At 43.8% G+C, this 24,958-nt stretch overlaps 1 protein-coding gene across 2 annotated transcripts in view; it reads left to right on the plus strand.

Moving 5' to 3' along the window:
• CHMP3 (charged multivesicular body protein 3) overlaps positions 1–12,302 on the plus strand; it is a 43,592-nt gene extending 31,290 nt beyond the window's left edge. The window contains exons 4-6 of one of the 2 annotated variants that reach the window (XM_036333889.1): positions 5,776–5,897; positions 7,157–7,271; positions 11,781–12,302. In XM_036333889.1, coding sequence (XP_036189782.1) covers positions 5,776–5,897; positions 7,157–7,271; positions 11,781–11,926 — 383 coding nt within the window. In that variant the 3' untranslated portion in view covers positions 11,927–12,302. The remainder of the gene's footprint in view (positions 1–5,775; positions 5,898–7,156; positions 7,272–11,780) is intronic. The other variant, XM_036333890.1, reaches the window with a different exon arrangement.
• Positions 12,303–24,958: the final 12,656 nt, after the last annotated feature.

Raw genomic sequence — 24,958 nt, forward strand, 5'->3', positions numbered from 1 at the left:
AGTTGTCTTTTTCATTCGGGAGGGAGTCACAAGCTCCCGACTGCTCTGAATTCCAGTTCCGGGCGAATCTCTGGGGACCCAGACTCATATGGGGAGAAACTGGCCTGTCTGGCGGGCAGAACTCGAGGGCGGCCTTTTTTTTTTTTTACCGCGGGACACTGAGACCCGGGACCTCTTAGGGCAGGACTGAGGATTAGCTATAGCTGTTTGCTCCACCCTGTTGAGCCCCTGAGACCCAGCCCTACCCAAGCTGTGTGCAGAGGCTTTTGCATATGAATGGCCTGGCCCTTTGCAATCTAAAATTACCTTGCCAAAACCGGTTTGGCTCAGTGGATGGAGCATCAGCCTGCGGACTGAAGGGTCCCGGGTTCGATTCCGGTCAAGGGCATGTACCTTGGTTGCAGGCATATCCCCGGTGGGGGATGTGCAGGAGGCAGCTGATCGATGTTTCTCTCTCATCGATGTTTCTAGCTCTCTATCTCTCTCCCTTCCTCTCTGTAAAAAATCAATAAAATATATATAAAAAAAGAATACTTTAAAAAAAAAAAAATTACCTAACTGCAGCTGGATCAGAGAGACCCAGAACATCTAAAAGAAGGCCCAGGGCCCCACAGCAGCTTGCATTGCTTCACAGCTGGGCCTCATCTGGGCACCTCCAAACCCCAAACAAGGAAGAGGAACCTGCAGATCTCTTCGTAGCTCCTGCTGGGTAGCCTTAGACAGAGGCTAAATTAGCACCTCCTTGGAGATCCAAGAGCCTGTGTACCCAGTGGTCAGAGTGGGACCATCCAGATTACAACTCCTCAGATCCATAAGGGACACACTCAGGAGGCAGACTCAGTGAGCACCAAAGCCCCACTGAAGCAAGTCTTGCCCCAGAAGGGTGTCTCCAGCACAGAAGTTCTCCCATCGCAGATACAGCTGATTCTCACAGTCAGTTGGCCTGGAGGTCAATACCTCCCAGTGATACCAACAACAATCAAAGCTTAACTACAACAATACTGTGCACAAAGCCTACAAAGGGGTGCACCAAGAGTGTCCACCTCAGGTAATTGGGGATGCTGAGCCACTGGGCCCTATAGGACACCTAGCACAGAAAACCACTCTATCAACACGGAAGCAGCCAAAATGCGGAGACAAAGAAACAGGTCACAAATGACAGAAATGGAGGAAAGCAAACTACTGGATATAGAGTTCAAAACCACACTTTTAAGGTTTTTCAAGAATTTTCTAGAAACCGCCGATAAATTTAGTGAGACCCTCGAGGTTATGAAAAAGGACCAACTAGAAATTAAGTATACACTGACTGAAATAAAGGATATTATATAGAGATCCAACAGCAGACTAGAGGATCACAAGAATCAAGTCAAAGATTTGAAATACGAAGAAGCAAAAAACACCCAACCGGAAAAACAAAAAGAAAAAAGAACCCAAAAATATGAAGATAGTGTAAGGAGCCTCTGGGACAACTTCAAGCCTACCAACATCCGCATTATAGGGGTGCCAGAAGAAGAGAGAGAGCAAGATATTGAAAACCTATTTGAAGAAATAATGACAGAAAACTTCCCCTACCTAGTGAAAGAAATAGACGTTACAAGTCCAGGAAGCACAGAGAACCCCAAACAAGGAATCCAAAGAGGACCACACCAAGACACATCATAATTAAAATGCCAAGAGCAGAAGACAGAGAGAATCTGAAAAGCAGCAAGAGAAAAACAGTTAGTTACCTACAAGGGAGTACCCATACGACTGTCAGCTGATTTCTCAACAGAAACTATACAAGCCAGAAGGGAGTGGCAAGAAATATACAAAGTGATGAATAGCAAGAACCTACAACCAAGATAACTTTACCCAGCAAAGCTATCATTCAGAATTGAAGGTCAGATAAAGAACTTCACAGATAAGAAAAAGCTAAAGGAGTTCATCACCACCAAACCAGAATTATATGAAATGCTGAAAGGTATCCTTTAAGAAGAGGAAGAAGAAGAAAAAGGTAAAGATTAAAATTATGAACAACAAATACATATCTATCAACAAGTTAGTCTAAAAATCAAGTGAATAAATAATCTGATGAACAGAATAAACTGGTGAATATAATAGAATCAGGGGCATAGAAAGGGAGTGGACTGACAATTCTAGGGGGGGAAGGGGTGTGGGAGGTGCGGGAAGAGACTGGACAAAAATTGTACACCTATGGATGAGGACAGTGGGGCGGGGGGTAAGGGCAGAGGGTGGGGTGGGAACCGGGTGGAGGGGAGCTATGAGGGGATAAAGAGGAACAACTGTAATAATCTGAACAATAAAGATTTTTTTTTTTTTAAAAAAGGACAAATACTATGATTCCATTCCTATCAGGTACCTAAAATACTCAGATTCATAAAGACAGAAAGTGTAATGGTGGCGCCAGGAGTTGGAGGGAGGAGGCAGATAGGAAGTTAATAGTACAGAATTTCTGTTTGGGAAGTTTGAGAAAAGTTCTGGAGAGATAGTGGTGGTGATGTACAACGTGAATGTACTTAATGCCATCAAACTGTACATTTAAAACTAGTTAAAACAGTAAACGTTATGCTATAAATGTTTTGCCACAATAAAAATAAAAAGGTCGGGCAGGCCTGGGTGCTCAGCCATGGTGCGCCCTGCGGCAGGGACTGAATGGAGCTCTAAGCCCTTGAGTGCTGGGGGCAGAGTGTCTGGAGGGCCAGACAGGGCAGCGCTCTCCTAGGCACCCGTGGTGATTTCCTTCTCTCTCTCTTTGTTTCATTCCATGCTTTGATTGGAGCACTTGAAAGTGAGTGTACAAAGTGTGGATCTTTGAGGTGAAACATCCCATTTGTGAAATTTAAACTGATTTGTTGATCAAAGCACATTTTTAATAATTTATTAGTGTTTCTAACTTAAAAGTTATGTAGGCTTGCTGTAACTTTAATTCCAATTGCAGTCGCTCTTCTGGCTTAGTCGTGATTCCCAGCAGGCGGCAGGTTTGCCCTTCAGGGGACATTTGGCAGATTTGAGACATTTTTGGTTGTCATAACTGGGGAAGGAGGAATGTTGCTATTGGCATTTAGTGGGTAGAAGCCAGGGATGCTGCTAAACATCCTAGAATGTATAAAGCAGCCAATACAATAAACAAATACACAAAATAAAAAGTGAACGTTCACCAATCCCCCTGTCTCGGCCTCAGCCCTCTTACCCACCAGTAACCACAGGGACTGTTATGCAGCTTGCTTTTTTCAGCCTAACAGTTTGTCATTTTAACAGGAACAGACTTTTCTCTTTATTTGGCATTAAACATTTAACTGTCTTCTAGCATATGAAAGATCAAAATTCAGTTTCTTTTAGGCTTGCTGAGCAATAATCTTCTAAAATAAATATATATCTGTGTTATGTATCGTCCATAGTAGTGTTTATTTAGTGGTTTTAAATGTTTTTCTTCAAAACTTTTACAAATTCAAATTTTATAGTGCATAATTATCTTTTTCCAATAAAATTATTTTCCCTTGAACAAACAAAATACAACACTGAAATGTTTTAAAGGGTTAGAAACATCCACCTACCTCCCTAACAAATTGATTGTTTCCATTTGTTTCATATTCAGTTTTAGTTGTTAATCTTATGAATGCTGCTTTTATGCAGCTGTAAATAGTGTGTAAGAACACACAGCTGGCATTGAAGTGAGAGTGCCACAAGAGGGTCGTTCCTCTAAAAGTTTAAAGTCCTGTCCCTTTAGCACCTAGATAATCAGAAAGCTACATTCTCACACTCCTCCCACCTTAGCTTTGATTCCCATAGAAATGCCTTTACTGAGCTATGTTTTGATAGTATTCCTTTGCTTTATTTAATGGAAAATAATCAGCCATATTAAGAATATTTCTAGCCGAAACCGGTTTGGCTCAGTGGATAGAGCGTCAGCCTGCGGACTGAAAGGTCCCAGGTTCGATTCCGGTCAAGGGCATGTACCTGGGTTGCGGGCACATCCCCAGCAGGAGATGTGCAGGAGGCAGCTGATCGATGTTTCTCTCTCATCGATGTTTCTAACTCTCTCTCTCTCTCTCTCTCCCTTCCTCTCTGTAAAAAATCAATAAAATATATTTTAAAAAAAAAAAAAAAAAAAAAAAAAAAAAAAAAAGAATATTTCTATAACCTCTATACAGTTGCTGATACAGTCAGTAAAGATTGTGATCATGTCATCATTTTAGAACCTAGTGCTGGGAAAAAATTATCTTTCTCATCATTGATGTTTCTATCTCTCTCCCTCTCCCTTCCTCTCTGAAATCAATAAAAATATATATTAAAAATTTTTTTAAATCAACAAATAAATGCTGAGGAGAATGTGGAGAAAAGCAAACTCTTGTGCAGCCACTGTGGTTAACTGTGGAAGTCCCTCAAAATACTAAAATTAGAGCTGCTATACCACCCAGCAATTACACTTCTGGATATATATATATATATATATATATATATATATATATATACAAAGAAAACAAAAACACTAATTCAAAGAAAAGATATACACAGCGCTGTGTTCATTGCAGTACTATTTATAACTAGAGGCCCAGTGCATGAAATTCGTGCACAGGGGTGGCGGGGGAGGGGGGGCCCCTCAGCCTGGCCTGCACCCTCTCCAATCTGGGATCCCTCTCACAATCCAGAACCACTGGCTTCTAAGTGCTCACCTGCCTGCCTGCCTGATGTCCCTAACTGCTCTCCCCTGCCGGCCTGATCCCCCTAACTGCCTAACTGCTCTCCCCTGCCAGTCTGATCCCCCTCAGTGCTCTTCCCTCCTTGTCTGATCCCCCTAACTGCCTATCTGCTCTCCCCTCCTGGCATGATCCCCCTAACTGCCTACCTGCACTCCCCTCCTCGCCTGAACCCCCTAACTGCCTACCTGCACTCCCCTCCTGGCCTGATCCCCCTAACTGCCCATCTGCCCTCCCTTCCTCTCTGCGCCTTCAGACCCCTGCGCCAGGAGTGCTGAGAGCTCTCCTGCGAGGCCCTGCCCCCGTCCTGACGCCCCCATCCAGGCTGGGCAGCCCAGTGGGCCTGGTGCGCCTCCACCGGGGGCACAGGGAGTGGGGGGCCGGGGGCAGCCTCATGTCCCAGTGGCACAAGTCCCCGCCCCTGTTCCCCGCCCCTGTGTGCTCCAGTGTGCGCACAGCCTGTTGAACGGTCGTGACTGGGACATTGTTAGCAACCTAGGTATCAGTAGGTGAATGGATAAAAAAGAATTGGTATGTGATATACAGATATGCATATGATCTCAGAATACAGACAGTTTTTCCCTAGCAGGGAACTGTAACCATCTTACGTTGACATGCACATATACTCACTGCCTCTTATCCTGATTTCTCTCATTTTCCTGACATCCAGCAGCAGGTTCCTCACAGAGCGGCTGTAGTCCACATGCTGGTTTGTAAAGAGCACTGCGTGGGTAGCCTAGAGCCTTGCTTTCCAGTGTGAGCCTGGCCAGGTCCAGAGCTGTTCCTCACATGTGTGACTCACCTGGATGCCGTGGTCATTCCTGGCCGGCTTCCTTCCCTAAGGTCAGCCGCAGGCCTTCGGGTCCCTCCACACTGGCCAGTTGAAGTGCGTGCTCAGTGTTAGCAAAGGAGCACACAGTTTAGGAAAGCCAGCTCCTTGTGCAGTCGTGTATTCCGCAGATACATTAATGGCTGTGGAAATTCACATACTGCTGTTTCCTTTTCTTAGAATGGCTTGTCATTTTACTCTCTTTTTTCATCCTGTGGTCCCTTCTATTGAGTAGTCCTTCTCTTTCAGCGGTTTTGCGAGTGGCTGGTTCCCTGCAGAAGAGCACAGAAGTGATGAAGGCCATGCAGACTCTGGTGAAGATCCCAGAGATCCAGGCCACCATGCGGGAGCTGTCCAAAGAGATGATGAAGGTGACCTGGGCTAACCCTGCACCCCGCTACGTGTCACGCTCAGCAAGTGGCGGAGGCTTGGGCTGGGTTGGGCAGGAATGGGCGGACCACTGTGGCCCGACACTGAGGTCAGAGGAACAGCGGTTAATATCGGTTGAAACCACCTGAGCTGAGCCTGGCAGAGGTGGGTCAGGTTGCCAGAGTGCCCCTTAGAGGAAGTGAAAGTGTACCCAGACCTCAGGGGAGGTTGGGATCCAGGGAACGGGCAGCTGGGGTTTACAGGCTCCGACAGGAGTACAGAGACAAGAAGAGCCCGGGTTCCTCCGTCTGCTCCAGGGGACTGTTAGAGACGCTGGCATGGGGGGTCGTTCTCCCTCCCTCGCCAGCAAACTTTTGGTAATTTTTTTTCTGTGAAGGGCCAGATGTTAAATGTAATTTCCATTTTCTGGGCCATATATCTTTGTTACAACTACTCAACACTGCTTTGTAGTGTAAAAGCAGCCATACATAATATGTAAACAACTGAGAGTTACTGTGTTCCAGTAAAACTTTATTTACAAAGCAGGGAGTGGACTGATTGGAATCTGAGGGCTGTGGAGGGCTGTGGTTGGCTGGGGCCCGTTAGACTAGAGAAGGGGAGGCTGAAAACCAAATAGGAAGCAGTGAACACCTGCCATCCAGGACGGGCCTCGCAAGGACCTTGTTGCTGGACGGGGCTCAGGAGGGTGTTGTTACTGAGGCCTCTGCCAGCCATTGGTGCATCCCACGTTCTGTCCTCTCAAGCCCACCCAGCGACCCTGTGAGGTAGGCATTTTATCCCCTTTTACACGGGAGGAACCTGAATCTTGAAGTTGCCAAGTAACTTACAGACCTGGGCTTGTCTGACCTTATCACCTGAGCTGCCCCGGAGGAAGTGGTGTAGGAAGTGCCTTGTGCAGTGCTTGCCAAGACGGGTCGGGACACTCAGGCATCTGTCTGCAAGTTGTTCCCCAAGCACCGCCGTTGTAGTGTGGGGTGCTTTGTGAAGCTCTGCTGAGAGCAGTGAGAGGCCCACCTCCAAGCTTAGTGCTAAATTTGGAGAAGAGTTTCCTTTTCGCCCTTTGCCTTTCTGCAGAGAGGGCAGCATCCAGGGTTTCCTGTGGCCAACAGTCTTGTGTGTTAGCCCGCAAAAGGGTGGACTGGCCTGGGAGACACTGAAGTTCACTGGGCACTCACCCTTAAAGGTATCTTTTGAGAACAGATTTAACTGTTGGAAGTGACCTGGTTTATTCTGTGTTTAGGCAGGGATCATAGAAGAGATGTTGGAGGACACTTTTGAAAGCATGGAAGACCAGGAAGAAATGGAAGAAGAAGCAGAAATGGAAATTGACAAAATTCTGTTTGAAATTACAGCAGGTATGACCCTGACGTTCATCCCTTCTCACCTCCTTTTATGGCCATTCTTCCTGCATTCACTAAATTAGCTAATAGCTTTTTCTTTAGGCTATAACTTCCTTACTTCTACATTTTTAATTTTAGATTGTGCAAGTTATTTCTTGAAAAATAGGCACATTATCTGTAAACATCTTTTTTAAGACACAGAAATAAAGAGTTTTTTTTAATTCCTAGAGTTTTCAAAGGTGAAGTATTGGTGTCAAAACTGCATTTGGGAGTTTGAATTGGTATAGAATTTCTAACTAACTGACCTAGAAGATTGACTTCTGGTAGTTTACTCTAGTAATTAAAGAGAGCTGAATGATTTAACTCAAGGATGTCTGTAGTAGTCTTGTTTATAATACTGAAAAGTTCTAAACAAGTTAAATGCCTAAAAACAATATTGGTTAAGTCAAGTATGTTATATATGTTTTAGTGGAATACATTATAGTTGTGATAGGTAATATATTAATTTCTTAGTGACATGTAAATATGTTCACTATGCATTATGTGAAAAAAACCTATGGAAATACACATTTTTATGTAAAAGTCACATCTATAGAAAAATAGTAGTTATCTCTGAGTGATGGTTAATGAGGTTTATTTGGATTTTTTCCCTGTTCTTTTTTAAAGTTATTTTTCACTTACAGTTGACATACAATATTAGTTTCAGGTATACAACATAGTACTAGACAATTATATCCTTTTGAAGTGATTACCCTGATAAGTCTAGTACCCATCTGACACAATATATACATATATACATTTCTTTTAAATTTCACTTATTGATATTGTTAGTGAGAAAGGAAAGGAGAAAGAGAAACATTGATTTGTTGTTCCATCTATTTAGGCATTCATTGATTAATTCTTGTATGTGTCCTGATTAGGGATCAAACCCATAACCTTGGTGTATTGGGATAATTCGCTAACTAACTGAGCTACCCGGCCAGGGCACATATATATTATTAACTATATTCCCTGTGCTGTACTTTATATTCCTGTGACTATTTTTATAACTGGTAGTTTGTACTTTATAATGACTTTCACCCATCTGCCCAACCCTTCTCCCATCTATATCTATGAGTTTGTTTCTGTTTTGTTTGTTCATGTACTTTGTTTTTTACATTCCACACATAGATGGAATCATGTGGTATTAGTCTTTCTCTGTATGACTTATTTCACTTAATATAATACCCTCCAGGTCCATCCATGTTGTTGTGAATAGTATGATTTCATTCTTTTTTATGGCCATTGTATGTATGTACCACATCTTCTTTATCTAGTCATGTATTGATGGACACTTAGGTGGCTTCCATATCTCGCCTATTGTATGTGAAATGACCTCTTTGTCTTTTATGATAGCCTTGGTTTTAAAGTCTTACTTTGTCTGATATAAGTATTGCTACCCCCAGCTTTTTTAAATTTACATGAAATACCTTTTTTTTCCATCTCTTTATTTGCAGTCTGTGTGTGTCTTTCCATCTAAAGTGGGTCTCTATTGGCAGCATACATTGCCTTGTCTTCCAGATCACTGATTTGATCCTCTGCTTCATCTAATCTGCTGTAGATTCTCACTAGTATATTCTTTCTCTGCTTCATCTAATCTGTTGTAGATTCCCTCTAGTATATTCGTTCCAGTTACTGTATTTTTCAGTTCTGACTTTTTATTTATTTATTTATTTTTTATTGACTTTTAAAATATATTTTCAATCTATATCCTTTTTTCTGTTTTCTATCTCTTTGTTGAAGTTCTCAGTGAGTTCATCTATTTTTCTCCCAAATTCATTGAGCATTTTTATAACCAATGTTTTGTGCTCTGTATCTTGTAGATTGCTTGTCTCCATTTCTTTTAATTCTTGTTCTGAAGTTTTATCCTAGTGTTTCCTTGGGGGCATGTCTTTTGTCTCCTCATTTTGGCTGACTCCCTGTGTTCGTTTCTATGTATTATGTAGATCTGCTAGGCCTCCCAGTCTTGACAGATTGAAGTTACATAGAAAGTGTCCTGTGTGGCTCATTGACACAGTCTCCTTAGTCATCTAAGCCAGGTGCTCCGGGGGTGTCCCCTTCATGAGTTGTAGTTGAGCCCCGAATGCTGCCAGCATGTCCGCGGTTTGGTTTGACCCTCAGGCTGACTGGCTCTGAGTGCTGCCACCAGTATAATGGACGAGGTGTGGTGCAGGGCTGACCCCATAGAGCTGGAGTCACTTTGGTGGGCTCTGGGGCCAGCCAAGTCTGACCCTAGGGTGTGTCAGTGGTGGAGCCGTTTGATTCGGACTCTGGTCTGACCTGAAGCTGGCCACTAGGTTTGTTGGGTATGAGGCCTCTTGGGAGTGGCTCTGGTGCAGGCCAAGGTCAGCCACCCCTTGTGCTGGGCTTGGGACCACTTGGTAGGAGCTAAAGTGATCTGCACTTGTGCTGGTTTTAGAGGTGTTTGAGAGGGGGCACACTGTGAACCAAGGCTGGCTGCCACTTGTGCCAGGCTTGTGACCCTGTGCTGAGCACTGCGAGGTGAGCTCAGCCAGCTGCGACGTGTGCCTGCCTGGCTATGGCTGCTTAGTTGGAGCTACTCGATAGGCCACAACTGGCTCCACTTAGGACAGGCTTGGGGCCACCTGATAGGAGTTACAGTGTATGTGGCGACTCTTAGCACTTGTGCTGGTCTTAGGATACAGTGCATGCTGAGGCAGCCATCACATGTGTGAGATGTGTGGACCTTTGAAAAAGTCTGCAGTGCAAGTCTGTGGCGCCCACCACTCATGTGAGGTGTGCAGATTTAGGGGAAAGGCTGTAGCTTGAGCCGAGGTGGGCTGCTTGTGTGAAAGAGCTGCTGGAAGGGGCTCAGGCCAGGCAAGGGATTTGGGCGGGGGGTGGGGCAGGGTGGGGTATCACCAAGGCAGGGTGAGCGGTATTAGTCAATTTAAACGAGAGAACAAATTTGATACCTTCCAGTATCAACCCCTGGGGAGAGCTGCCTTCTCCCCTATCCCCCCAGCTCTTTCCCTGAAATTAGTCAGTTCAGTTCCTTCCCACATGCCCTCCTCCCCATATGCCCCTGACGCTTTTCCAGCCACTGCCCCTGTGCTGGAACTTACAGCCAGTGAGTTTGTGAACGAGTGAGTCCATGTGGGCCCCACACAATCAGCACCTCAGTCTCTAGTGGCCCTTCGTGTTTCCCAGAAGCAACCCCTGCTGATCTTCACAGCCAGATATTATGGGCACTTCCTTCCCAGCACTGGAAAGTCTGGTTTGTGGCTGAGTTCCCTCACTCTCCAGGGGGACCTCTGCAGCCGAGATACCCCTCCCATTTCTTTTCTTTTTTTTTAAATATGTTTTGAGAGAGAGAGAGAGAGGGATAGAAACATCGATGAGAGAGAAACATCAACATCAGTCAGTAGCTGCCTCCTTCATGCTCCACATTGGAGATCAAGCCTGCAACCTGGGCATGTGCCCTGACTGGGAATCAAACCGGTGACTTCTTGGTGCATGGGTTGACGCTCAACCTTTGAGCCACACTGGCTAGGTTCCCTCCGTTTCTTAATTGCCACACTGTGCTTGTGAGATCCGCCCATTTCACATCAGTTCAGCTGGGTGTGAATTCTGTTCAGCTAGCCTTCAGGGGGTTCTCAGTGATGGTTCTATAATTCACTTGTAGTTTTGATGTGATTGTGGGAGGAGGTGAGTACAGCATCTACTCTGCCATCTTGATCAGAAGTTGAGTTTTTAATCTTTATTTTTCTGGATTTTCTGAGTTTTTTGTTTGATAAAATATATATATATATATATATATATATATATATATATATATATATATATATATATATATATATAATTGGTGAGATTTAATTACTGTTTTTTAATTTGTTTTAATTTGTTGGGGGAGAGAGGAGTAGTTACTCCATACTCCAGAAAAACATTTTTTGAAGATTTAGAAACAATTTAGTTAGATTTGAAATCTTCATGAATCTTGAAAATTAAGTATTCAATAGTGTTTAGGAATTTAGATCAAGAGCTTCAGAACCAAAATTGTTTTATTTTATTTTTTCCATCACCATTTATCCCCTCTGTGCCCTCTTCCACCTCTTCCTCCCCTTCCCCCCACAATCACCACACTGGTGTCCATGTCCATGGTATCTCTCTCTCTCTCTCTCCCTCTCTCTCTCTCTCTCTCTCTCTCTTCCTTAGTCCCTCCATCGCCTCTGCCCCTGCCACCAGATCTGTCTGCCTGCTTTTATGAGTCTGTCCCTATTGTGCTTGGTAGTTCAGTTTGTTCATTCAGAACCAAAATTCTTAAAATCAGAATCTTTATAGTTATTATGACTTTGGTGTCATTACAGTTGGTATTTGCACATTTGTCATCATGAGCAAACCCTCACCAGAACAGCTTGTTTCCTTGCCCCTTCTCTGTCAGACTGGCCCTGGCCTGGAAGGCAGGAAGAGGAAGGGCCATGTCTAAGCCAGTGTGTCGTTGATCTGCTCGCTGTTTCTTTCCAGGGGCCTTGGGCAAAGCACCTAGTAAAGTGACGGATGCCCTTCCAGAGCCTGAGCCTCCAGGAGCCACGGCCGCCTCCGAGGAGGAGGAGGAGGAGGAGGAGGTGCTGGAGGCCATGCAGTCGCGGCTGGCCACGCTCCGCAGCTAGGGCCGCCCGGCTGTGCCCGAAGCTCTGCCATGGCCTGCCCGCCAGGTGCGCGCACACTCCGCTGAACGGCCGCTATTTATGTATCTCTTGCACTACACCTCTGTGAGGAAGCTTTGCATTCTGGAGAAGGTTTTTTTCACTCTCTGCAGAGGTTTTGGGGTCTCAAAGGATTGTTCTGGGGACGTGCTGTAATAAATGCATCATTTGCAGGAGTAGAAACGGAAGAATCCTTTCGGAGGGAGGGCAAAGAATTTGGTCTCCTCGCAAAACACTTCTGAGAATAGAGTTCATTGCCCGATGTTGAGGACTCTGTACATTTTTTGTCTGTAAAACACTATGTGAATGGATTTTAATAAATGTCTGCTTTAACACTTGGTCTCCTTTTAGGTTGTCATGTGCAGTGACCTTTCCAGGTGTTTGCTCTTCCAAATTATTTCATAGTGGAAGTAATTTGGAAAGAGAGCATAAGACTTGGAAGCTCAGGAGAAGGGCTTCTCCCCTGCAGATGCTTCTCCCCAGCCTTCGCAGACGTAGCGGGGGAGCCACTGTGCGCTTTTTGCCGTCTGTTTAACTAAAAAGATACTTGGCGATTATGACCCTTTGTCCTGTTTCAATGGCTGTTTTAACGTCCTGAAGGGTATGTAGAGGGAGGGGAGGTGGGCTTCTTCCCTTCCTTCCCATTGCAAGTTGTATCCAGAGCAGAGAGCTGTGAGATTAGGGCTTTTTCAGATTGCCTGATCCTGCCTTGAGCTGGTTGTCTTGGGTGCATGGGATATGGGTCTACCCATAAGTGCTTTCTCTAAGCCAGGGCTGACCAGTGAGAGGCATGGTGTGGCCATGCATTATAATCAACTCTCACACGTCTGAAATATTCCTGCGTTACATTTATAAATAATTCAGGAGCAGTTTATATTTGTGTTTGACAGTTTATAAAGCTCTTCTTTTGACACGTGATCTCACTCAGTCTTCACAAATAAGAAAAAGAGCTCACCTTGCACAGGATGCAACCCAGATCCCTGTGGTCCAAGTCCTGTGTATAGTAAACCAGACAGGAAGAAACCCAACCACTCATCACAGGTTGTATAGAGAAATCCTGAAGTTTCAGCTGTCACTGCAGTGAGGCCGTAGTCTCGTCATGCAAAATGGAAATCTTGAATCCAGGGACCGTCCTGTTACTCTGTATTTTATCGTCAGGATCCACTTTGTCTTTTAAGTAAACATGTTTTAGAGCAGTTTCAGGTTCATATCACAATGACTGGGAAATACAGCATTCCCATATACCTCCTCCCCAACCCATGCACAGACTTCCCACTTTGTGTATTCACATCCCACACCACAGAAGTACATTTGTTACATTAGTAATGGCTTCTTGCCATTACTAATATGCATGTAAGCTTTCTTTATGTCTTTTGATGGCTTGGTAGGTCATTTTTTTTTATTGCTGAATTTCCATGGTTTGGATGTATCACGCTATCCATTCATCTACTGAAGGACAGCTTGATTGCTTTCGAGTTTTGGCAATTACGAATAAAGCTGTAAATGGCCATGTGCAGGTTTTGGTGTGGATACATGTTTCAGCTCATTTGGGTAAATACCAAGAAGCACAGCTTCCGGATCACATGGTAAGAGTATGTTTAGTTTTGTAAGAAACTGCCAAACTGTCTTCCAAAGTGGCTGTACCATTTTGCATTCCTACCAACAATGTACGAGAGCTCCCGTTGCTCTACATTCTTACCAGCTTTGGTGGTGGTGGTGGTGTTTTGGATTTTGACCGTTCTAACAACTGTGTAGTGGAACCTCACTTTTGATTTGCAATTGTCTGATGACATGATGTGGAATATCTTTTCATGTGGGTTTTTTTTTTTTTTTTTTTGCCATCTGCAGCTCTTTTTTGGAGAGGGGTCTGTTTAGATCTTTTACTCATTTTTCTTTCTTTTATTTTTCTCCATAACTCCCCCCCCCCCCCCAATTACCACACTGTTGTCCATGTCCATGAATTCTTTCTCCCTCTCTTTTTTTTCTTTTTTGCTCAAACCCTCTGCCCATTTTTTAATTGGGTTGTTCGTTTCCTTATTATTGAGTTTTAGGAGTTCTTTGTGTACTTGGGGTAATAGTTCTTTATCACATGTGTGTTTTGCCAATATTTTCTCCCAGTCTCTGGCTTCTCATCTGATTCTCTTCACATTGTCTTTCATAGAGCAGAAGTTCTTCATTTTACTTAAGTCCAACTTAGCAGTTACTTGTTTCATGATTGTGCCTTTGGTATTGGATTGTAAAAGTCCTCACCATACCCAGGGTCACCTACATTTTCTCCTATGTTATATTCTAGGAGTTTTATAGTTTTGTATTTTACATTTAGGTCTGTGATTCATTTTGATTTAATTCTTGCAAATAATTTAAGGTCTTTGTCTAGATTTTCATTTTTGCACATGGACGTCCAGTTGTTCCAGTACCATTTGTTGAAAAGACTGTCTGTGCTGCATTTTATTATCCTTGCTCCTTTGTCAAAGACCAGTTCACTGTATTTATGTGGGCCTATTTAAGGGCTCTATTTTGCTTCATTGATGTATTTGCCTATTCTTTTACCAATACCACACTGTGTTTTTACTTTCCACGCTGTTGATTCATGTAACTTTACAGTAAATGTTAAAGTCAAATCAAGTGCTCCAGCTTTGTTTTTCCCCTTCAGTATTGTGTCAGGTATTCTGTCTTTTCCCTCTTCAAACAAACAGTAGAATTGATTTGTCAACATCCACAAATTTACTTGCTGGGATTGGGATTGGGATTGCATTTAAGTCCATAAATCAAATTGAGAAGCACTAACTTGTTGACAGGATATTGTTTTATGATTGCATTTGTCTGGCTAGTTTACTCACAGCATGATATTGGAATTAAATGCTCATAACCCCTGGGCATTTTGGATCTTATGTGGATAGTCAGAATTTATCCAGGCGGGTGGATGGACAGTCAGAATAAAGAATAACCACTGTTCCAGCCATTCAAGTAAAAGGGTCTAAATGTAGGGCTTGTTTTAATTGTTTAAAGGGGTTCTGTGTTCCTCATTCCTGCTTTGAGGCCTGGGAAGTACAATGTTGGCTCAGTGTCATGTTAATATTCCATTTCCCCTCAGTACTCTCTTGGGCATATTGGAAATGAAGGTGAGCCAGATCCTCTCTGGCCCTGGAAGGATCCACAAGCCAGGAAGGGAACGAGTGATGTAAACAACGGCGATAAAAGTTTTCCTCTGTGCTCAGGCCCTCCACGTAGGTCCAGCCCTGGTGGCACCAGCTCCCACTCGTCCCACATTAACTACTGATCGAATCTATTTGGTGCCCTAAAATAATGTCAAGGGCACTCAGAATAGCATTCCACAGCACCAACTCATTTGTTTGTTTTTAAACACAGCTTACTTGGTAAAAATCACTGTCTAGCTTGTGGTAGTCACTCAGCAGTTTATTCTAGGGCAGTGATGGCGAACCTATGACACGCATGTCAGAGGTGACACGCGAACTCGTTTTTTTGGTTGATTTTTCTTTGTTAAATGGCATTTAAGTATATAAAATAAATATCAGAAATATAAGTCTTTGTTTTACTATGGTTGCAAATATCAAAGAATTTCTATATGTGACATGGCACCAGAGTTAAGTTAGGGTTTTTCACAATGCTGACACGCCGAGCTCAAAAGGTTCGCCATCACTGCTCTAGGTAGATGGTAACCTCTCCCGTGTCATCTATCAGCGATGATAGCTGTTAGCACCCACGGCTCACATGGCCTTAGGCCTCTTGTCTTGCGTATTTCCAGGTGTGTCTCGTTACTCCTGGAGAGAAGGGGTTATGACTCATATTTGTTCTCAATTAGTACTCGTCATGCCTGCTTCTTCACCTCTTCCTGACACCCAGCTATGAAAACAACTGTAAAACATCACAAAGCTTTCAAAGCTCTGAAGAACTGGGACTGTTTTTCTTGTCCTACCCTAGTGACAGATGCTCTTCAAATGCTAATACGTGTTACCAGTTAGCAAGGCTCTTAAGTGAAATAAACTTGGGAAATGTTTGGTTAAAGTAAACATAAATTAGGTTTCTTTATACAACTTTTCAGAGCCTTTCATATGCTTTTTCCAAATGTATTTGACCAAAATAGTTTCTTTTGAGATAGCAGAATTAACATTTTCTAGCTACTGAGCCATTTAAAAAATACAGGCCTTTAAACCACAGTAGGGACATATCTATTTTTAAGCTAAGAAAATTCTACACATAATTAATTATATTTTTAACAAATATGTTTATAGAGTGATGTCAGCAAAATTATGGAGTAGACAACTCCAAACACTCAGCCCTACAAAGAAACATTGAGAAAAAAACAAACAGCCAACGAATTTTGTTAGAACTCTGGAAAGCAAAAAATTTACACTACCCAAATGAATACTGTATTAAGGAAAAAAGAAACTTAAAAACAAAGCCGGTGGCATCTTTACTTGTCCTTGCCGCATCTGTTTCCAAGCTTGGCAGCAGTCTGGAAAGCAGCAGCCCACATTATCAGCATGGAGCCCTGGTTCCTAATTCCAGAGGAACGGAGCAGACCTTATTCACAAATTATGTGTGCCTGCCCTAACCTGCCCAGGGTCATTCTGAACAACTAACATAAGGTGCTCACCTTTGGTTTGCCTGTCTTGGAACTTGGGGTGGAAAAGCAGCAGTCATTGCTTTAAAACATGTTAAGGAAATTTTTAAAATGTGCTCCCTCGGGGGAGCATGTCCTTGCCATTCCCTTCCCCCTTCCCCCACAGGCACACATCTCCTAAACTCCCAGGGACCCCAAAAGCTTGCAATTAGGGGAGCAATGGGCAGTGGCAGCTCATCCCAAGCTAACCCCCTACACCTGTCTCCAAGGCCCCCTTTTCTCTGACTTCCCTGTTGCTTCTATGTTAATAAGCTTTAATAAGCATCCCATCTGAGTGTGCTTTTGCTGTGGCCAATAAGTTTTTGCTGAAAAACATACACAAACAAATGAAAATATACTGGGAGGAAAGGCCAGGCAGAGGGTTTCTTTGGGATACTAAAGTGTTCACAAGCATCAGTGTATACTGGGGAATTTAGAAAGCCACATGCATGCCAGGACAGGAAATAGGCTCAGAAAAACCTGAGAAGTCCCTAAACATTCTCCATGGCTAATCTACAGGCTGTGAGGTAGAATCATAACTGGTTAAGTGTTTAAAGATTGCGCCAGCACAAAGTCAGTCCATAAAGACAGGGACAGGTATTGATGGTTTTTTTTTTAAGGTCCTGGCGTGCAAGGAAATCTCAAAACACTGGTTGGCTGAAACACAGCTAGTCCTTTAACAGCAGACCCTGGGAGGGGAGAGAGTCTAAATTATGGAATCTTCAAATGTCCAGTTTTCAACAAGAAACATCACAAAACATACAAAGAAACTGGAAAGTGTGGTTCATTCCAAGGAAAAAAATTTACAGAAACCATGCCTGAGGAAGCCCAGACATTGTACTTTCTAAGCAAAGACCTGAAGCCATCTGTTTTCAATATGCTCAAGAGGTAAAGAAAATCAGGAAAACAATGTGTGAACAAAATGAGAATATCAATAGAGAATTTTAGAAAGGAACCACAGAGCCCTGGCCAAGTGGCTCCATTGGTTGGAGTGTCGGCCCATACACCAAAAAGCTGTAGGTTTGATACGTGTAAAGGAGGCAGCTGATCAATGTTTCTCTTTCTCTCAAAATCAATGGAAACATATTGTGCAAATTAATAAAAGAAAGGAAGCACAAATTCTGGAACGAAAACATACAATAACTGAAATGAAGAAAAAAAAAATATACCAGCCCTAGTTGATTTGGCTCAATGGTTACAGCGTCAGCCTGTCCAGTGGTTCTCAACCTTCTGGCCCTTTAAATACAGTTCTTCATGTTGTGACCCCAACCATAAAATTATTTTCGTTGCTACTTCATAACTGTAATTTTGCTACTGTTATGAATCGTAATGTAAATATCTGATATGCAGGATGGTCTTAGGCGACCCCTGTGAAAGGGTCGTTCGACCGCCAAAGGGGTCGCGACCCACAGGTTGAGAACCGCTGCTGTAGACTGAAGGGTCCCGGGTTTGATTCCAGTTAAGGGCACATGCCTGGGTTGGAGGCTCGATCCCTAGTAGGGAATGTACAGGGGGCAGCCTGTCAATCATTGATGTTTCTATCTCTCCCTCTCCCTTCCTCTCTGAAATCAATAAAATATATATTTTTAAAAATACACTAGAGGGGCTCACCATCAGATTTGAGTAGGCTGAAGAAACGATCAGTGAACTTAATGTATAATAACTTAAATGATCCAGACCAAGGAGCAGGAAGAAAAATGAAGAGTGGGCATAGCCTAAAGGACTTGTGGGAGACCATAAAGCTCACCAACATATGCAATATGGGAGTTCAGAAGAAGATGAGAGAGAAAGGAGCAGAAATAGTACTTGAAGACACAATGGCTAAAAACCTCCCATATGAAAGATACGAATCTACATATCCAAGAAACTCAACAAATTCAAGCAGGATAAAATAAAAGGGATCCACACTGAGACAAGTATAGTCAAGTTGTTGAACAATAGAGAAAAGAGAAAATCTTGAAAGCAGAAGAGAAGCAACTTCTCATGTACAAGGGATCTTTAATAAGATTAACTGCTATTTTCTTGTAAGAAATATTTGTTAGCCCTGACCGGTTTGGCTCAGTGGGTAGAGCGTCAGCCTGCAGACTGAAAGGCCCCAGGTTCGATTCCAGTCAAGGGCATGTACTTTGGTTGCGGGCACATCCCTAGTGGGAGGTGTGCAGGAGGCAGATGATCGATGATTCTCTCTCGTCGATGTTTCTAACTCTCTATCCTTCTCCCTTCCTCTCTGTAAAAAATCAATAAAATAAAAAAAAAGAAATACTTGTTAAATTGATTGGGGTGACATTGGTCAACATAAATATATAGGTTTCAGGTGTTGGTTTCTATGTTATGAGATCTGCATATTGCACCATGTGCCCACCACCCAAAGTCAAATCTGTCACCATATATTAGGACCCCCTTCTCCTCCAACCCCCTTTAGCAATGTTTCAGGAATTAATAATTTTCTCTGCTGCTACTGTAACTAAAGAAGCCAACAAAACAGCCCAGAGAACTAGCCAAGTTTCTGAGGAGAGGCCTCCAAAGAACTTCAAAGACATGGCCAAATTTGGTACAAGTATTTCTTTTTTTAAAATATATTTTATTGATTTTTTACAGAGAGGAGGGGAGAGGGATAGAGAGCCAGAAACATCGATGAGAGAGAAACATCGATCAGCTACCTCCTGCACACTCCCTACTGAGGATGTGCCTGCAACCAAGGTACATGCCCTTGACCAGAATCGAACCTGGGACCCTTGAGTCTGCAGGCCGACCCTCTATCCACTGAACCAAACCAGTCAGGGCCAGGAGTATTTCTTTTCATGGCAGCATTTGACTGCCCACCATGTGGCACCAGGTGGGTTTGTTATAGGATTCAGGGTAGGAGGAATAGAGAAACGAAGAGAGACAGGAAAGTTAAAACAAGGCCAAACAGTGCAGGTAATTTGCAGCCAGCTTGCAACTTACAAGCCATTATCCTTCCCAGTCGGGACACAAAGCACATGGTTTTAAAAAAAATCTCCCCAAGGAGAGAATACAGAAAGGGAGGGAGAAAGGGGAAAGGAAAAAAGGGCAGTTTTACTCCCTAAGCAGAGAAGCCAGCAGTCTCAAGGCTTGGCAAGATAAAATTACCAGGTGTTTCTCATGAATTCTGGATAGGCCACAACAACCTAAAAAAAAGGGGGGTGGGGGTACCTTGAGATTTAATCTGTACCAAAATATTCAGCAGAGGAATTTTGAGACCTATAGACAGGAGGGTATATAACACCTTGTAACACTCCCCCCCCCCCCCCCCCAAAGAAACAAAACAAAACAAAACAAATGGCTCTTCAGATGAGCTGAGAGCCCGTTTGCGCTTCGTAAGCCAGGTGTATAGTTTGGCTTGCTTTGCTTTTTCAATAACGGTGCATGCTTCAATTGCTTTAATAAATTGGCTTTTCACAACTCAAAGTCTCGTATAAATTCATTTATGTGAGAAGACAAGGATCGAGGGTGGGAACAGCTCTCTCCCACTGACTCAGAGGGCTGTCCTTAGGGGTAGCACCCCTCTGGTGCCCGTGAGAGGTGCCTGGGTCCAGAAACCTGGCGTCCCCATGCCGCCCTCCGACTGGAGAGGCACCTTTCCGGTACCCAGCTGCCCCACGGTACCCCTCCCCAGTGAGAGAGCCCGCGCAGGTGCAAGGCGGGGGGGGGGGGGGGGGGGGGCGCTGGGGGGGACGGCGGGGCGGGCTCGCGCGTGCGCAGTGGTGCTGCCCGCTAGCCACCCAGCGCGTGTAGGCGGGGCCTCCGGTTGCGCACCGTGCCGGGCGGCCCCGCGCGCTTGGCCCTGGGCGGGCGGCTCCGGGAGTGGGAGCAGGTGCTGCCGCGCCTCGTGCCTGGTGTCACGCACAGGAGGACGGAGCTTCTGGGCATCGCGCTGCTCGCCCACCTCCTGTGAGTGAGCGCGGCGGCCGAGGGGGCCTCACTCGTTCCCGGGAGGCGGGGCGGGGGGCGGCGGGCTGTGTGCGTCCCCGGTGGTGGCCCTGCAGCCCGGTCTCCCTCCCCGCCGGGACCTGCGCTTCCTGCTCCCACCCTTTTCCGGGGGCTTCGGACTCTCGCCCTTTCCACTTTGCGGCAAAGCAGCCGTCTAACTTGGGCGAAGACCCTCGACCGGTTCGGTCCGGCGCGGAGACCGGGGGTCTCGGCGCAGGCCCCCTGCCCCGGAGCGCAGTGACCGCGGGGCCCCCGCGGCAGAGCGCTGCCGTCCTTGGCCAGCCCCGCGCACCGCGGCCCCTACTTTCCGTTCCCGACGCGCGGGACTGCTGTTCCCGTCGCTCCCGGAGCGGCCGGGGACACCTGGGGACACCTGGGGACGTGCGCGGCCGTGCCGTGGGTTAAGTAGGATAAACTGCTGTTGCCGATGGCGGGGACCCCGCTACACTATTTGCTCCGCAGGAAAATCACTCGGCATTTAACTGTTGGGGAGCCCGGTGTTGCGGGCCCCGCCAACCCGTGGCAGCTCCCAGGTGTGCGGGCGCGCGGGGCTCCAGTCCTGGCCCGATGGGCAGGCGCTTCTGTGTGTGCGGTTTGGGATGCTTAGGACTGTATTTATATACTACTGGAAGGAAATCTGTATCATTAAAGCTAGATTGCTGTAACTTTAAGGTGTTACTTATAATCACTAAGGTAACTACTAAAATATAACTAAAAATACACAGAAAAGGAAAGAAAAAGGGAAGCAAAATGGTACAGCACAAACTTTTAACTAAATGTTAACTAAATTTGAAAAGAGGTAGTAAAGAAGGAATTGAACATAAAGCATATACAGAAAACAAGTAGCTAAGCAGGAGAAGTCCTTCTTATTGAGAAATTAAATATAAATTGAGCTCCCCAAGTAAAAGGCAGAGATTGGGAGAATGAATAAGTAAAACAAAATCCAGCTACATGCTGACGCAATTTAGATACAAAGACACAACAGACGGAAAGTAACAAAATGGAAAAAGACATTCCATGGGAATAATAGTCAAAAGAGAGCCAGGGTGTTTACATTATTATCAGACAAAATAGGTTTTAAATAAAAAAGATGACAAGTAAAGGAGATTAAGTATTGACTAAAGGGTGGATCCATCAAGCAGACATAATATATGCACCTAACAACACAGCGCCAGGATATATAAGGCAAAGATGGTCAGAACTGAAGAGGGAAATAGTTCTACAATGATAGAACTTTCGGTAATTAACAGAATAGCTAAGCACACAATTAATAAGGAAATTGAGGACTTGAAGAACACTAGGTACTCAGAACACACACAGAATACATCCAACAACAGCAGATCACACTTTGTTCTCAAATGTAATATTCTCCAGGATAAACTATATGCACAACCACAAAACAAGTCTCAAGAAATTTTAAAAGATTGAAATCATACTAAATATCTTTTCTTGCCGGGAGCCGGTCCATCCTTGCTGTTTCAAGGGGCCTGGCATATATGGCATACTGTTCTTAATATGTTTGCTCACCTTCTTGGCACTATGTGTTTTAACCAAGGTCACCTCTCTGAGAAAGGTTGTTTCCCCAGGTAGGGATTTTCCCCTGAAGTTAGGGAGGGAATAAAACCCCTTAACTAAGTGCCAGGCGGGTAATTAATCACTTTAACTACGAACAATCATGCTTAAGCTACATAATCTTTATTCCCTGGAATGGACATAAGAAACGCCCTAACCTTTGGAATAGAGATTGATAGGATTGGAATCAACTGGTATAAATACAGATGTAAGAAGACAACAGGACACAGAACCTAGACACAGAACCTACACAGAACCTAGAGACAGAAGAACTTCGCTGGAGAGAACATGGCAAAAGATCCTGGACAGAAACTGGCCACAGAACCTGGAGACAGAACCTAGCGAGAGAACCTGGCTGAAGAACCTAGAGACAGAACCTGGCTACAGAACCTGGATAGAACATGGCAAGAGAACCTGACTAGAACCTGGCTGGAGAACCTGGACAGAACCTGGCTGGAGAACCTGGCAGGAGAACCTAGCGAGAGAACATGGCTAGAGAACATGGACACAGAACCTGGCTGGAGATCCTAACCAGAACTTCACTGGAGATCCTGACCAGAACTTGGCTGGAGATCCTGGCTAGGCTGCTGATCAACTGAACGCTGTCTCCGTGTCATTCCTTCTTCACCGACTCCGTCCACACCTTTGGGGACCCCTGGACCTGCTGGGGCTGGACCCCAGCATTTTCTGACCACACACACACACACAAAAAGAAACTAGAAATAAGTAACATGGGAACTGGAAAACTCACAAATATGTGAAATTAAAAAACACAAATGAAGGGAGGAAAAATAAAGTGAGGAAATACACACACAACAACAACAATCTCAAGGATCAAGGAAAAGAAATTATTTAAGCAATAAAAAAAATTTAAAAAAAGAAGCTGAATAGCATGTTATTAAATATTGATTGGGTTAACAGTGAGATCAAAGAAGAAATCAAAAACATCCTGGAAACTAATGACAATGAAAACACAACAATCCAAAACCTATGGGACACAATGAAAGCAGTCCTGAGAGGGAAGTTTATAGCTCTACAGGCCTATCTCAAAAAACAAGAAAAAATGGTAGTAAATCACCTAACTCTACAACTCAAGGAATTAGAAAGACAGCAACAAGAAAACCCCAGAGTGAGCAAAAGGAAGGAGATAATAAAGATTAGAGCAGAAATCAATGACATAGAGACCAAAAAAACAATACAGAAAATCAATGAAACCAAGAGCTTGTTCTTTGAAAGGATAAACAAAATTGACAAACCTCTAGCCAGACTCACCAAGAAGCAAAGAGAGAGGACCCAAATAAACAAAATCAGAAACGATAGAGGCGAAATAACAACAGACCCCACAGAAATACAAATGATTGTTAAAAAAAATACTATGGACAGCTCTACTCCAACAAACTAGACAACCTGGAGGAAATGGACAAATTCCTAGAAAAAATACAACATTCCAAAACTCAATCAGGAAGAATCCAAAAATCTCAATAGGCCAATAACTATGGAAGAAATTGAAGCAGTCATCAAAAAGCTTCCAGCAAACAAAAGCCCAGGACCAGATGGCTTCACAGGGGAGTTTTACCAAACATTCAAGGAAGAACTAAAACCTATCCTCCTCAGACTACTACAAAAAATTCAAGAGGAAGGAACACTTCCAAGCTCATTCTATGAAGCCAGCATCACCCTAATACCAAAACCAGGTAAAGACAACACAATGAAAGAGAATTACAGGCCAATATCTCTCATGAACATAGATGCCAAAATCCTCAACAAGATCTTAGCAAATCGGATCCAGCAGTACATCAGAAAGATCATACACCATGACCAAGTAGGATTTATCCCAGGGATGCAAGGATGGTACAATATCCGCAAATCAATAAACGTGATACACCACATAAACAAATTGAAAGAAAAAAACCACATGGTCATATCAATTGATGCAGAAAAAGCATTTGACAAAATCCAACACCCATTTTTGATAAAAACTCTCAGCAAGGCAGGAGTAGAAGGATCATACCTCAACATAATAAAAGCCATATATGACAGGCCCACAGCCAACATCATATTCAATGGACAAAAACTAACACCATTTCCCCTAAGAACAGGAACAAGACAGGGATGCCCACTCTCACCACTCCTGTTCAACATAGTACTGGAAGTATTAGCCATCGCAATTAGGCAAGAAGAAGAAATAAAAGGCATCCAAATTGGAAAAGAGGAAGTAAAACTGTCCTTATTTGCAGATGACAGGATATTATACATACAAAACCCTAGAGACTCCATCAAAAAGCTACTAGACTTAGTACATGAATTTGGCAATGTAGCAGGATACAAAATTAACCCCAAGAAATCTGAGGCATTTCTATACACCAACAGTGAACTTTCAGAAAGAGAGATTATAAAAACAATCCCATTCACCATCGCACCAAAAAAATTAAGCTACCTAGGAATAAACTTAACTAAAGAGGTAAAAGACCTCTACTCAGAAAACTACAGGACGTTGAAAAAAGAGATAGAGGAAGACATAAACAGATGGAAGAACATACCGTGTTCATGGATTGGTAGAATCAACATCATTAAAATGTCCATACTGCCCAAAGCAATCTATAAATTCAATGCACTTCCCATTAAAATACCAATGGCATACTTCACAGATCTAGAACGAACTCTCCAAAAATTCATCTGGAATAAAAAAAGACCCCGAATAGCTGCAGCAATCCTGAGAAAGAAAAAAGTAGGTGGGATCTCAATACCAGATATCAAGATGTATTACAAAGCCACTGTTCTCAAAACTGCCTGGTACTGGCACAAGAACAGGCATATAGATCAATGGACTAGAATAGAGAGCCCAGAAA

The sequence above is a fragment of the Myotis myotis genome, unplaced genomic scaffold (genome assembly GCF_014108235.1).
Source record: "Myotis myotis isolate mMyoMyo1 unplaced genomic scaffold, mMyoMyo1.p scaffold_m19_p_14, whole genome shotgun sequence".
In the NCBI taxonomy this organism is placed as follows: Eukaryota; Metazoa; Chordata; class Mammalia; order Chiroptera; family Vespertilionidae; genus Myotis; species Myotis myotis.